At 40.1% G+C, this 14,938-nt stretch overlaps 1 protein-coding gene across 1 annotated transcript; it reads right to left on the reverse strand.

Annotated features, from left to right (window-relative positions):
* Positions 1 to 795: 795 nt before the first annotated feature.
* Positions 796 to 11,248, reverse strand: slc66a3 (solute carrier family 66 member 3). Its single transcript, XM_084043853.1, has 7 exons — positions 10,957 to 11,248; positions 8,464 to 8,546; positions 7,502 to 7,571; positions 7,031 to 7,088; positions 3,957 to 4,077; positions 2,665 to 2,706; positions 796 to 1,939 (listed from the first exon to the last, which is right to left on the reverse strand). The coding sequence occupies exons 1-7, from the start codon at positions 11,100 to 11,102 to the stop codon at positions 1,842 to 1,844; spliced, it is 618 nt and encodes a 205-aa protein (XP_083899979.1). The 5' UTR covers positions 11,103 to 11,248; the 3' UTR covers positions 796 to 1,841.
* Positions 11,249 to 14,938: the final 3,690 nt, after the last annotated feature.

Here is a 14,938-nt window from a genome sequence, read left to right on the forward strand (position 1 = left end):
CCCAAAAGTTCTACTTTTCAGGAGATGGGAAAACGGATAATGTGTTCCAATGTTGCAAATCAGTGTGGTTACTTTAGCACTTTAATTGATTCCTTGGATGAAACTCCCAAGATGGCGTAGTCGAAAGTACTGATCTGACTGTTTCTGCCAGGGTTACATTTAGTTACTAGTTACAGTACTTTGCAGACATAAATTATATTATAAAACATGTATTAACTTTAGCCCTATTTTACACATGGGCTATTTAAAAATAGCCAATCTACAAGCTCACAACGCGTCGCGAGCTTGTAGATCTATTTTCAAAAACACTAATATTTTTTAAACATTCCAACACAAAGGCTCCCTGGGCACAAAACATTTATGAAAATATTTTAGAACCACTGGTTCAAATAATTAAAAAAATGTTGTGAGCTTGTAGATCAGGAACACGCCTGAACATATCTTTTCGGTCACACTTTACTTGAGGTGGAAAATGCATACACACTAATACAAGCTTTAGTAAATGTCTGATATCTGGCTGGTGAGTGAACGAATAGCACCCTCTGCTGGTCATATTGCTCTCTGGTCTTAGAACTGGACTTTCACCACTTTTTTCTATCTACACCAAATCTGTTCAACAAAAATAGCCGATCTACAAGCTTATAATGCGTAGATCGTCTATTTTTGGCTAATGTTCCCCCCAGAATATGGACGCTGGGGTTCAAGTGGTGAAGACACCTTGCACCCGTGACAATTTCATAATTTGCATGTGTACTGGTACATACAGTATGACACTAGGAATTACCGGAGAGTAAAAACTTCAACATTTTGGTTTATTGAAATGGTCCAGAAAATAGCATTTATAAAGGCTTTTTCAAAATACAGTATTTGTCCTGAGGAGGTGCAGTACACGGAGTCAATCCTAACATCTTAGTAAAAATAATGCTATATCTGCAACATCGTGCTCCATAATGTCACATTTATAAGAAGTTGACGACAAATCACAGTGTTAGTCATTGCAATGCTGTAACAAGAGCGTACAATACTGAGGTAAAAATGGTAGAAAAGTCATTTGTAAGTGTTACAGAAGTAGCTTGGGTAAATGTTGACCGTACAAATATCAGTGTCTGCCGTGGCCAAATGAGTCCAGTAAAACAGTGGTCCCAGACCTTTGCCCATCTTGAGACTGCCCTTCTTACATTGGACAAAAGCAGAGACCCCCCTCGTCTGACGCAAAAATAGCCGATGTACGAGCTCACAGTGCATCACATTGGGACGCTTTGTAAGCTTGTAAATCGGCTATTTTCGGTATTATTTTTTTATATTCCGCTATTTTATTTTTTATGTTGAATATTTTTCCCAATATGACATGCCCAAAATAAGGATGCCAAGTTTGACCCATTAAGACCTGAAGCCGATTCTACAAATGTCTACAAAACATATTTTTCATGTCAAGGACCCCCAAAATGATATGTACTTGGCTGCGGACCCCCATCTCAAAATATTTTGTTCCAGGGACCCCCCATAAGCAACTATTTGAGTTCCGCTTTAAAACAGTATATATTCAAAGATTTGCACACATTTTCAAGATTTTTTCAAAAATAGCCAAACTGTAAAATAATGCTTTTTTTTAGCTCAAAATCAAAAAATGACACAGGCGCGTTCCGGGTCTTAATGGGTTAAACTGGATAAAAGCAAGTTATCATTTTGTGCGACAAAATTATAACCTTTGATCTTTGGTGCCCCCCATCCCAGGGGGCTCCGGACCCCTAAAAGAACCAGGATGACGGTTCACAGTACACTTGAGCCTGGTCTGACTCTGACCGGAGTCCTCTTTCTTGGTCCCGGTGGCTGGGCTGAGCTTAGTCCTCTTTCTTGGGACTGCTGCTTCTACGGTAGTGGAGCACGGTGAGCAGCACCCACAGGTTCAACAGAGTCATGACTACGAACCGCACCAAAACTGTGACAAACGAGAGCATTTACATGTGGTTTGGTATAGACTCAAAACCAGTGGTGGAACTGGAAAAAGTACTACATTTGTTTTACTTAAGTAAAAGTGTCAATGCTGCAGTGCAGAAATACTCTGTTACAAGTAAAAAGTCCGGTAATCAACTTTACTTGAGTAAAAGTACAAAAGTATTGGTATCAAAATGTACTTAAAGTACCAAAAGTAGAAAGTAGTCATTATGCAGAATGTCCCATTTCACAAGTTTTCAAGTGTATAAAATGTATTAAAATCTTTTGAAAATAGCAGATCTACAAGCTCACAATGCGTCACATCGCGACGCATTGTGAGCTTGTAGATCGGCTATTTTCAAATGGCCAATATGTATATAGGGCTGAAGTTGTTAATATATATTTTGTAATAATAATAAGTAACTAGTAACTAAAGTTTTCAAATAAATGTAGTGGAGTAAAAGTACAATATTTGGATCTGAGATGTAGTGGAGTAGAAGTAAAATAATTAGAAATTGGAAATACTCAAGTAAAGTACAAATATCTCAAAATTGTACCATCCCGGTAAAGTACATTTCGTTTAGCTGGTCTTTTGCAATTTTCTGTATCTTCAAATGACTATCAGTTACACCGTATCTTAGAGACAGAACTGAGAATAATGAATCCCTCATCTCTGTTTTAGAAACTACCACAGTAAATTTGAATTCAATTCTTGCACGGAGAACTTACCCAGCATGTCTCCAGTTGTCATGATGGTGGTGTAAATGCGCGCTGAAACAAACAGAAATCTGACATTTAATAACAACAAATTTAAAGAGTCCATGAGATTTCAGCCTGTGAACATAATATGATATGTATGGAGGTGTGGAGGGTTGAGGGATCGCAGTGTGTGGGATGCAAGCGAGGATTGAACCTGTTCTGACACTATCTCACCTGGGTTTACAGTCTTTGCATGAGACTGTAATAAAAAATGTTTACATTGCCATCATAAAAGGAAAAACGCTTCTGTTGTTCAACTTCATTGCTCTCTGTCTGTTGTGAATGCAAGTCATGAATAATAATAAAAAATGAGACCCATTTCATCCCACAGAGGAAATGCAGTTTTCAGCGTCACCCAGCTAAGTGCTTCTCAAGTGGGAGGGAACAGTTAGGGGTTAAGTATCTTTGCTCAGGGACACCTCGACACAATGCCAAGCCGGGAACAGAACATGTAAAGCCCCAGAGAGGTTTGAACTCGCGACTCCTGATTTACAAGACCAGTGCTCTGACCACTGAGCTATGGAGCCACTATTAAAATAAAGTATAGTGTTCCTCAGTCGTGTATGCTGCATTACGGCTGGTGTTTTTTGTATTATGTAGGAGCTATTATTTTATGTTTTGGTGATGGCATGTTATTTTTGTTCATTTGCAGTATTATGTCTAGACACTGGGTGGCGGCCATTCGATAGACACGCACAGGTTGTGTAATTAGGGAGCCCAGATACACAGGTGCATTAATTAGTGTGGGCACAGAGAGAAGGGGAGCACTCTGTTCTTACCAGAGAAACAGACAGAGACGGACAGAGAGAAGAAATTGAAAAGACAAGAAACTGGCCTACAAGAAACCAAGAGAGAGACTACATAAATTAACTGGTACGTTCCTTTTGGCTGTATTAATGTACAGCCCTTCAAAAGATTACTTTGTTTAAATCCTCTCTCTAAATCAGTGGGTCTCAACCCTTTTAATTTCAATGACCCCTAACTCTGAGAGTGTACAAATGGAACCAAATGGACCCGTACGGGTCCATTTGGTTCCATTTGTACACTCTCAGAGTTACAGACCTGTTACCCTGAGGGTCCCTGTGCCCCACTTTCAGAACCACTGCTCTAAACCGATTGTTTTTGGGAGGAACTGGTAGGATGGACCGTTTCGGTTTCTTCCAATGAGCCTTTTGGACGCGGAAACCTCTTGTTTGAGTTGCATGGATGTTGGAGGATAACAAGGTGCCGGGGCGTACCGTGGTGAAACGCATGGTACTTACCCATACACGTGTAGGTAGCCATGCCCCAGGACAGGGCGCTAACCTGGCCCGAGTCCTTGGACCTCCACAGGCACTGCAGCTGGGCAAACTTACTGGACGCGCTGATGAATGTGCACAGACTCTTAGAGGAGAGACGAGACAAGATTAGATTAGATCAGGAAAAAAAGATGGCACTAGATGGCAGATTTGTCCTGCATGTCCCCCATTTGTCACAGGGGGGAGGCGTGCAATGTGTGCCGAATCAAAGAATCGACAGATTTAAATGACAAGAAGATGTTACGGTTCAATTGATTCTGTTCTGAGTAATGGACACACACACGGTTGTTCCAATTCGTGTAACCTTGGCCCGAGTGTCCGCATGCTACGTGAACACTGCGGGAAATTGTGTAATGGCAGTTTAATGAGACGCTGTGTCACATTGAATGTTTTCACACCATTGAGCAAAATGTAGAGCAATGAAACATCTGCCAACGCTGAACACTGAATCGTCTGCTTTTGTTCTCGCCAGAAAATGAAACTCCGGACTGATCTTCAATTTATTCACGCTTGGAGCTCCTCCAGGCTAAAACAAAATGTCACAAATCGTTGTCGGGCGGAAACTTTGTATCTCCATTTTTCATCTTTTTGTGTTATTTTGTAAATTAATGCCCTACCCTGAGTAGCGAAAATAGCTGATCTAAAAGCTCGCAGCGGGTCGCAACGTGCTGCGTTGTGAGCCTGTAGATCTGCTATTTTGTGGGAAAGAATAAAGTTAAAGTGGTTAAGTGTGTCTGTGGGTTTTATATATATTGAACCAATGAAAAGTACAAGAGCTTGTGTATAGTAATAGTCCCTGTTGGATGACATCCAAAACGGATATTAAGCCCCACCTTCTGCTCATTGACCAATAAATCCTGTTTGCCATTTAAAATGTCTGGATGTCATTGGCAGGTCGTCTTGCTGGGGTGATGAGGTCTGGATGACTTGCAGCTCAAGTCACGATGCCTCATTATTAGCCTTCAGATAAATAAGTGTCTTTTTTTTAATATGACATTCTTTGACTCAAAGTGGTGGTTAATTCAGCTCTCAATAGACTGACACAAAATGTTTGGGTCTAACGACGATCCTGATTTTTTTTAGAGAACCCTAGACCAGTAGTTCTCAACCAGTGGTCCGGGGACCACCAGTGGTCCTTAAAGGTGTAGTGAAATGAAAAATATGTTTTTCACACTTTTAGAGCATATCCGTGGTCATCATATGGGCATACCTAACAATAGATGCCAAAAAAAATGAAAAAAAAAACATTTTTGTGTATTTTTACATCTAAAGTCCCTAAAAAGCCAATCTTAATTACTTCCTGTAAACGAAAACGTGCTGCGTGATGACATAACTCGACCTTCGTGAATATAAATGAATCTTGATTACATGCACCTGTTTGATTCCCATAGCTGCACGTTCTTCAAACACAGCTGATTTTAATTACAGAGATACTCCGTTTTGAATCTCATTGAAGATGAGTGTATTACTCATTTTAAACTTCATCTGCACACTAAAATATGTATCTGAAAACATTATAGGTTAGAAATAAGCCAGGTAGTAGCAAACGCGCTTCACTGGCCGTCTCTCTCTCACTTGTAAACAAACACTAGCCGTGTTGCCCACGGCTGAAGTGATTGAGATCCAACGTCCCATAGCCTGAAGGGATGGGACCTTCTGATTGGATTAGAGTCGTTGAGCCGACGTTTCGGGCTGAACCTTCAAAATAAAATGCCCGAAAATGTCACTTCAGTGCGTCTTTAAGGGGGTTCCAGGTGGTCCCCAGCTAAATGATGGAAGAGTTGGTAACCAAATGGACCCTTACAGATCTTTAACTCTTGAGAGCGTAAAATGAAAGCAAATGGACCCTTACGGGTCCATTTGCTTTCATTTTACGCTCTCAAGAGTTAAATTATTGTTAAACATCTACATTACTTCATTAAATAATTGTTATTTTGATCAACGTTTGACTGTTGTCTCTCACAGCATGGAATTGTGGGCAAAATATTATCCAACGACAACAAGTTTTGGGTCTGACAGGCTAAATCTCATACAAGTGCTGGTCCGTGGCTCAAATGCCGAATAAATAATGGACCTTGATATGAAAAGGGTTGAAAACCACTGACCTAGAACCAATGGTTCTCAAACTTTTTAAATGTCAAGGTCTCCCCTTAACTCCGACAGTGTACAATCCACTTGTATACTGTCAAGAGTTACAGACTTAAGGACGTAAGGGTCAATTTAGACCACCCAAAAGGCCCAAAAGGAAAACCACTGCCCTAGACTAACGATTACCAATGTTTTAACTGATATTATGTGAAAGATAAATCAAAAGAAAAAGTGCAGAATATTTTAATCAATTTGCAAAAGAAACGAAAAGAAACAAATAGACACATAAAGTGTCTATTTGAGAACATTTAACTAATACGGTAGTACATAAATCTAAACACAACTTTTTGATGGATATAAAAAAAATAAGGATATTAAAATGATTTATACGAAAAGAACATTTATCTTTAATTATACAATAAAAAAGCAAACAGGTAAATATAAAAAATACCATCTGAACTTTATCTTATTTAACCACTCGAGCCCGATTCAAATATTTTCAAAAATTGCTGATCTATGAGCTCAAACTCAAAACTGCCTTGTGCCTTGTGAATTTGATTGAAAGTTGAGTGGTTAAAGTGGTTAAGAGTCAGGACACTTGGGCTGCATAACTTCTGACACTGATGTAAAAAAGAAAATAATGCGCGATATACTGTATACTGTACATACAGTATATCGTTGCTGTTGGGCAGCAACCTATCTCCATATTTCAACTTTTTGTGTTTTTTTCCCGTAAATTAACGCCCTACTTGATCATACTACAGCGTCACACAAAAGCATCAACAGTAGCAGATCTACAAGCTCGAAACGCAGTCCGGAGCGACGTGTTTTGAACTTGTAGATCTGCTACTTTCGCTATTTTTGAATTTTAATCCTCAAAAATTATGTTTTTTCCACCCGACAGAGACAATATATAAACAATATAATATGGCTCAGGCTCTAGCTCTTACCATGGCCAGGTCTATGATCCACTTCTGCACAGTAAGCAGTTGCCAGCCGCCAACAAACCTGGACATATCATGTTAAAGATACCAGTACATGCTATGATGAGAGAAAATGACTTAACAATACAGACAGCCCTAAAGCAGTGGTTCACAACCAGTGGTCCGGGGGGGGGCAGCTAAATTAGTTAACCTAGCGTCACAATCATTTTAACCACTTAGCTTTGGCTATTCAAAAATAGCAGATCTACAAGCTCATAGCACGGCACGGGTTTCTGGGGGTCCGTGGCACAAAACATTTTGCAGATGGGGGTCCGCGGCCAAATGTATATCAATTTAGGGGTCCTTGGCATGAAAAAGGTTGAAAACCACTGCCCTAAAGGCTTGCATAGCTCTACTTCGTTGATTTCAATACACATGTAATCTACATATTTGAAATTAGTATTGTGAAACTAAATTGTGCCATGGAAGGAAGGATACACCAAGATGTAAATGAGGCTCTGCCGCAGGCTGCCGTTGTAGTGGAGAATCAATACCAGAAGAATGACATCTGGGAGAAAAGAGAAAAACATACAGTAACGCATTGCAAACTAGAACAGGTGCATTGAGTATAGCCAGTGGTGTAAAGTAAAGTAAAGTAAAGTACATTTACTCAAGTACAATTTTGTGGTATTTCTACTTCACTGGAGTATTTCCTATTTCCTTCACAGGTGTTACCAATGATATGAAGGCTGTTCCATTTAGTGTAGCACAGGGGTTCTCAGATTTTTCAATTTCCATGACCGCCATAACACTGAGTGTACAAATGGAACCAAGTGGGCCCTTACGGATCCATTTGGTTCCATTTGTACACTCTCAGAGTTACACACCCGTAAGGGACCATTTGGAAACCCCTTAAGGAACCATGAGGGTCCCTGGACCCAAATTTTAGACCCACTGTTGTAGCAGAGTGTTTCCAGTGAGCCAGTATGCACACTGACATTATCAGCACCCTGACTCTGTTTGACCAGAATGGAACAGAGCCTTCATTAGTATCATTGGTAACACCTGTGAATGTCTTCACAATATCGCTGCTGTGCATATAGCCTCCAGACGCCAGATTCTAGCCTTCTAATGCTAGTTTGACCACTTCAAATACTCTTTAATCTTAAAATAACAAACAACCGAAAGCGCTGTATTAGGTTACACTACACTGACTACAGTATATTAGTGTTGGTGCAAGCTTGGATGAGCAGCAGCTCTCTAAACTCTGAGCAAGCAACAAACCTGTTCTTGACCGATTTGAAAAATATGAAGAGAATTGAGGTCCTTGGCCTGCTCTCGGTGTGCACTACATATAATATGATGCTGATTTGTGGTATGCAAGATTAGCTGCAGAGAGTCAAACACAAACAACTTGTTATTCAAAAGTATACCTGACTCTTTAAAAAATGCGAACTCACCTTGAGCAATGAGGATGGGATACTCCAGGTATGTTGGAGGTGGGTAGTCATAGTACATCTGGTATGTGACGAAAACTATGAAGCTGAAATACAGACAGTGGGATGTTATCAGAGGAGAAAAGGGTTTGTGTATCGATGAATATTCTATGCTGATTTTAATAAGACGCTGACACACTGCAAAATTGGGAAGTAGCAACATCCTGCTCTTCTTTAAACTGCCTGGCCCAGCAGGGAGGGCTTTCATTATCAAGGCCTCACTGAACCCAATGTTAGGTCTACGATTAATTGGTTAGAACATCATTTGAACAGCCAAATAAATAGCTAACTGTTATTGATCGTTCCACTTCACACGAGAGAGACAAAGAGATCAACGCAGTAGCTTATTGTTTGTTCTTTAGCAAAACTCTGTTGAGAGTTGAGAGAAACATGCGTCAAATATTTATCTGGACACTGCTTCGCTCTGGGCACAAATTAAGGCGTGACTGATGCTGACTTTAGCATCACTCATGACAGAGGTTAAGATAAGCCAATCCAATCATAAACCATGACAATGTAAACACAGAGGCATGCCCACACCAGTGGTGGAAAGTAACTGGAAAGTACATTTACTCAAGTACTGTACTTAAGTATTTCCAATGTTCAATACTTTGAATTCTACTCCACTGCATCTCATAGGAAATATTATACTTTTACTCCACTACAATTATATGAAAGCTTTAGTTTATTTACTTTGTCGAATGTGATTATTATTACAAAACACACTAACCACTTCAGCTCTGTATACATATTTTGGCCATTTGAAAATAGCAGATCTACAAGCTCACAATGCGCATTGTGAGCTTGTAGATCTGCTATTTTCAAAAGATTTTTATACATTTGAAAACTTGAAATGGGACATTCTGCATAATGAGTAATTTTACTTTTGGTACCAGAACAGTTATTACACACATACACATTATTCGGCTTGTGTAGAATATTTAGATGTTTTCGTTCATTATTAAAAACGGTCATGGATAATAGGCGACTGTAACGTTACCCCAACTGTGGCTTGTGGTTTCCCTGAAAAACCTGAAGCCTGCAGTTGCTTCCTGTCTGTAGGCTATATTCTATGTCTACTCTGTACAAGGGTACTGTTTCAGTAGGCGATTAATGTTACTGTAACATAGCCTACAATGAAAAAAGGCCCTGAAAGCCATGGTGAACTGATCTTTTGTATTAAGCATCACGCTCCAAATGTTGATAATCTATTCTATCCTATGGCTCTATAGCTATTAATGTGGCACACAATGACAGGGGTCATTTTGGTGACCGTAAGTAAACTGTTATAGATGTTGAATGGTTCTCAAAGTGTGGTCCAGGACCCTCAAAGAGGGTTCTAAATTGACCTTTTACAAGTATGTAACAAACTCTGAGAGTGTACAAATGGAACCAAATGGACCCATTTGAATACTCAGTTATGGTGGTCCTTGAAATTTTGCAGTGGTGTAAAGTAAATATAAGTGCATAGCATACTCAAGTACTGTATTTAAGTACAAAATTGAGGTACCGTATTTTGTACTTTACTGAGTATTTCCAATACTACTCCACTACATCTCAGAGGCAAATATTGTACTTTTACTCCACTACAATTATTTGACACCTTTACTACTAGTTACTTAGATTAGTTACTTTGTAGATTTTGAATATTATTACAAAACATACCAACTTCAGCACTGTTTTGGCTGTTTGAAAATAGCCGACCTACAAGCTCACATCTCGACACATTGTGAGCTTGTAGATCTGCTATTTTCAAAAGATTTGTATGCATTTGAAAACTTGAAATGGGACATTCTGTATAATGAGTACTTGTACCTTTGGTACTTTAAGTAGCCTACATTTTGATACCAATACTTTTGTACTTTTACTCAAGTACATTTTGAATCCCGGACATTTACTTGTAACAGAGACATTTCTATACTGCACTATGATCTTCACTTTAGTACAGTGGTTTTCAACCAGTGGTCCGGGGACCACCAGTGGTCCTTGAGGGGGTTCCAGGGGGTCCCCAGCCAATGAATGATTAGGAACCAAATTGACCCTTATATGTCTGTAACTCTAAGAGTGTACAAATGGAACCAAATGGACCCTAACGGTCCATTTGGTTCCATTTGTACACTCTCAGAGTTAAATGAACACTGATAATGATGATACTTAGATTGGGACCCCCAAGAAATCAAAATGGTTGAGTCCCTGGCTGCCTGGCATATCTTTTCAAATGGGGGTCCGTGGGCTATTATGTGTCAATTTGGGGGTCCTTGACGCGAAAAAGGTTGAAAACCACTGCTTTAGTAAACAGGTTGAGTACATTTTCCTCCATTGGAAGATCGGCTCTTTAACCGATTGGTAACGTACGCGCCCTTTAGATCCAAGGGTCCCGGGTTCGCGTCCCGGCCGTCGCAACACACACGAACGCTCACAACTTAAATTCTCACGCACACACACACACGCACGTACCCCGTCAGCTCCAGCAGCAGACTGTTGAGGCTGACCCCGGCGGTGGACTTGGCCCGCATCAGCACGAAGATCTGCGGGAACTTCAGCACCATGCAGACGAACAGCGTGCTGAAGTTAGCGACGTGCAGCACCAGGTCTGACTCCATTGTATGTGGATGGATGGATGGATGGATGGGTTCGATCAAGAGACAACTGTGCAATCAGACTGGGTTGGTGTGTGTGTGTCAAAGCTGTGCCAACGTTGACAGCTGTCAGTCTGCCAGGCAGGGAACCGATGCTGCTGCTGAGACAACTTCTCTCTCCGGACTCTCTTATTTTCCCGGTGTTTCGCCCCGGTGGGCGTGGTCCAGTGGTGGAAAAAGTACTCAAATGATTTACTTAAGTAAAAGTATTCAAAGAATTCAAAATTTACTTGAGTAAAGGTACAAAAGTGTTGGCATCAAAATGCTCCTGACAGACTAGCGTTGGTTTAGGCATATAACCACGCCTACCTGGGCGAAACACCAAAGAAAGAGGGAGTCCCCTTCTTTCTCATCATGACTTCCGCACACATTGACACATCCTCTCTCCTCTGATTGGCTCTCTCTCTCTGTGTGCGCTCTTGTGCCACCTGTTGTTAGAATAAAGTACTTTGCAAGTTCAGTCCAGTGGTTCTCACTTTTTCATGTCAGGGACCCCTAAAATGTATGTATTTGTGCCATGGACCCGGGGGGCATGGCACCAATACGCATTAATTACAATACAAGAATTGTTTAAATAAATATTCATAGTAGATCTGCAAGCTCACGACGCATCACAATGCAATGCGTTGCGAGGTTGTAGATCAGCTATTTTCAAATGGGCATAGGGTTAAAGTGGTTAAACTGATTTTTCATTGCTGTATTAACTTATTTAGCTGGGGACCGCCTGGAACGGTGGAACCCCCCTCAAGGACCCCTGGGGAGGACCACTGGTCTATCCATGTGTTTGCCTTTCCCCTCACTCTCCTCTTAGTTAGCCTAATAGTCCATCCTTCCAAGGATGTAGCATGTAACAATATTGAGACACTAGCTATGAGTATTTTTCTTTAAAGGTAGGTGTTAGAGCCATATACACGAATTCTGTTGTTTCACATGTTTGATGACGTCACTGCGTCTGCGGGGCGCGGTCAAGGCCAAGGCCAAGGCCAAGGGTTGCCATGGTATTTAACAGGTTCAGTAATCAAGCGCAGGTGTTTCTTGTGGCAGAGGCACACAGTTTTAGACTGTGCTCCAGAGAACTGTGTTGGGAGGACTGTTTGGCTGTATTCCCTTGAATTTAAGTTTACGTTTTATTTATGTTTTGTATGCTGAAAGTGACGGAGAATAAATCACCCATTTTGCTAAAATCAACTTTACGGTTTGGACTTCAGTTTCTAACAGAGCGCGCGTCTGAACTTATTACCTGGCCATAGGCATCCATGTAGTGTTGAAAAGTATTGGACTTTCTGACATTACAGTAGGGCTTACTTATCTTTTTGCCCAGCAGTGCACACATCAAAGATATACGGGCAAGGCTACTAATGTACCTATCCAAAACATACCAACAGGATGATGAAACTGTTCTATTTTTTAATATGCTCTATGCACTGTAGCCATATTGGAATGACATTGGGCCTCTTCTTACTTCCTGTACAGGTGTTACTAATGAAGGCTCTGTTCCATTCTGGTCAAACAGAGTCAGAGTGCTGATGCAGTATATTGTGCATGTTGGCTCACTGGAAACACTCTGAAACACCAGTGGGTCTCACATTGGGGTCCAGGGACCATCATGGTTCCTTGAGGGGGTTCCAAATGTCTCCCTGGGGGTGTACGGGTCCATTTGGTTCCATTTGTACACTCTCACAGTTATGGGGGTCCTTGAAATTAAAAGGTTTGAGAACCACTGTGCTACACTAAATGGAACAGAGCCTTCATAAGTATCATTGGTAACACCTGTGAAGGAAGGAAGAGGCCCAATTTCCTTCCAATATGGCTGCTGTGCATAGAGTCTATATTGTGATATCTCAAGGACATTTTGGACAGTCTTCCCCCCCAACCTGTTGTTGTCTTGTCACTCCTTACTCCTGCAGGAAAGTATCTGTTACTATACTAATCCAGGAGATGGCGCTTTTGTACACCTTATTAACTTCATAATCCTGTGTGCAAAATTCTTCATTCACAAACAAAGGTTATCTATCATTTCCACTATATTTCCATGTGAAAGTCAGTCCCTAAGTTTGATCCATTCCTCTTGGAATTTAAGTTGCTGATTATTAGTTCTATGATTGTTATACATAAGAAGAGAAATTGCTGAATCATTCTTAAAGGTAGGGTAAGTGATTCTTTTTTGGTTAAAAGGTTAAAGCTATATATTTTTTGCTTATATAGGCCTACTGTCCAGAAAATACCGACCCAACCAACACAAATACACACACAGGCCCACAGTGGTCAGGTCAGGTCAGGTGGAGTGGAGGTTGGTTCCTCAACCAAGAAGTAGGCCAAAATAGACCTTTTTCACAGCAGCCACATTGGCATGAAAAAGTAGGGTAATGTTACATTCTTCACATGTAATGATACTAATTAAGGTTCTGTTCCATTTAGCAAGCAGAGTCTCTCCAGTGAGTCAACATGCACAATAGCAGCACCCTGACTCTGTTTGACCTGAATGGAACTCAATCTTAATTAACTCAGCCCTTGGCAACTCAAATCATTGGCAGTGCTGTACAAAGTAGGCTCAACCCCAGTACTTGAGTCGAAGTATATAGATAGTGCTGGTCAAATATTACTCAAGCACTACAAGTGAAATTTGTGTTTTTAAAAAAAATACTTAAATAGGTTATTCCAAAGAATAAATTACAAAGTAAATTTTGTTTCTGAACATCAATGCATTGCTGTGCTGAAGTGTAGACATTTATCAAAATAGCACATCTACAAGCTTGTCGCAGCCATGCGCATTGTGAGCTTGTAGATCTGCTATTTTCACAATATTTGAAACAGGGCTTAAGTGGTTATTTCATAATGTACTCTTTTCCTTTCCTAGAAATGTAGTTGCCTTTGAAATAGTATGGTTAATGTCATAAGTATCCAAAAATACAAATACTCAAGTAAAGTACAGATAGGCCTACTCAAACAATTTACTTAAGTAGGCTACAGCAGTGGTTCTCAAAGTCAGGTCCTTGGAGAGGTTCCAGGGCGTCCCCAGCTAAATGAGGTACCGTGGCTATTTAAAAATAGCAGATATACAAGCTTGCAAGCTTGTACATCTGCTGTTTTTGAACATTTTTGTAAAATCTTCTGTGTGTTTGAAAGTGTTTGAAAGATGTTGAATAATGCTTTAATTTTAACACAAATCTTCTCTTCTGGGGGGTCCCTGGCACAACACATTTTCAGATGAGGGGGCGGGGGTTCGCGGCCAAATATATATAAATATAAATATATACATTTGTATAAAGATATACTACTGGGCTACAGTACTCAAGTAAATGTACTTTGTTACTGTCCACCACTGGTCAAGAAGCAATATCCAGATAATTCACACAAAGGTTGAAAACTTTATTGTGGAGTTCATGTCTTCAACAAAGAACGCCATCAATAACAAAGACGGAATGCCACATTACAAACATTTACAATAAGATAAAGACATATTTTGAGACACATTTTCATTTCAGCATGTCATTACATACTGTACCTTTATATTGTATAATTGAATAAAAGTAGTTTATACTACTCAAACAATAACATAAAAAAATAAATGGTTCAAGGGTGAATTTCGCTGAGTTTGCGAGGTCAGTTTGTATTTATTTTATAGCATGTGGCGAATACATAGCAGTTGTTCTCACTACTCACTGGGACTGTATACAGTACTGTAATAGTTGTGACATGTTTTATTTATATATTGTGGTATATTAGTTCTATTATCTGTCATAAAATGTGCTTCAGTGTTCAATGAGATTCCAACTGACACAACATCAAACTGAATGATT

This window comes from Gymnoscopelus microlampas, assembly GCF_963454915.1.
Source record: "Gymnoscopelus microlampas genome assembly, chromosome: 20".
Classification (NCBI taxonomy): Eukaryota; Metazoa; Chordata; class Actinopteri; order Myctophiformes; family Myctophidae; genus Gymnoscopelus; species Gymnoscopelus microlampas.

Coding starts and splice junctions, on each gene's coding strand:
- slc66a3 (XM_084043853.1), bottom strand. CDS start 11,102: ATGGAGTCAGACCTGGTGCTGCACGTCGCTAACTTCAGCACGCTGTTC. Junction 7,572..8,463: donor TCCCATCCTCATTGCTCAAG/GTGAGTTCGCAT, acceptor CTTTTCTCCCAG/ATGTCATTCTTCTGGTATTG. Junction 2,707..3,956: donor GGCTACCTACACGTGTATGG/GTAAGTACCATG, acceptor TGTTTGTTTCAG/CGCGCATTTACACCACCATC.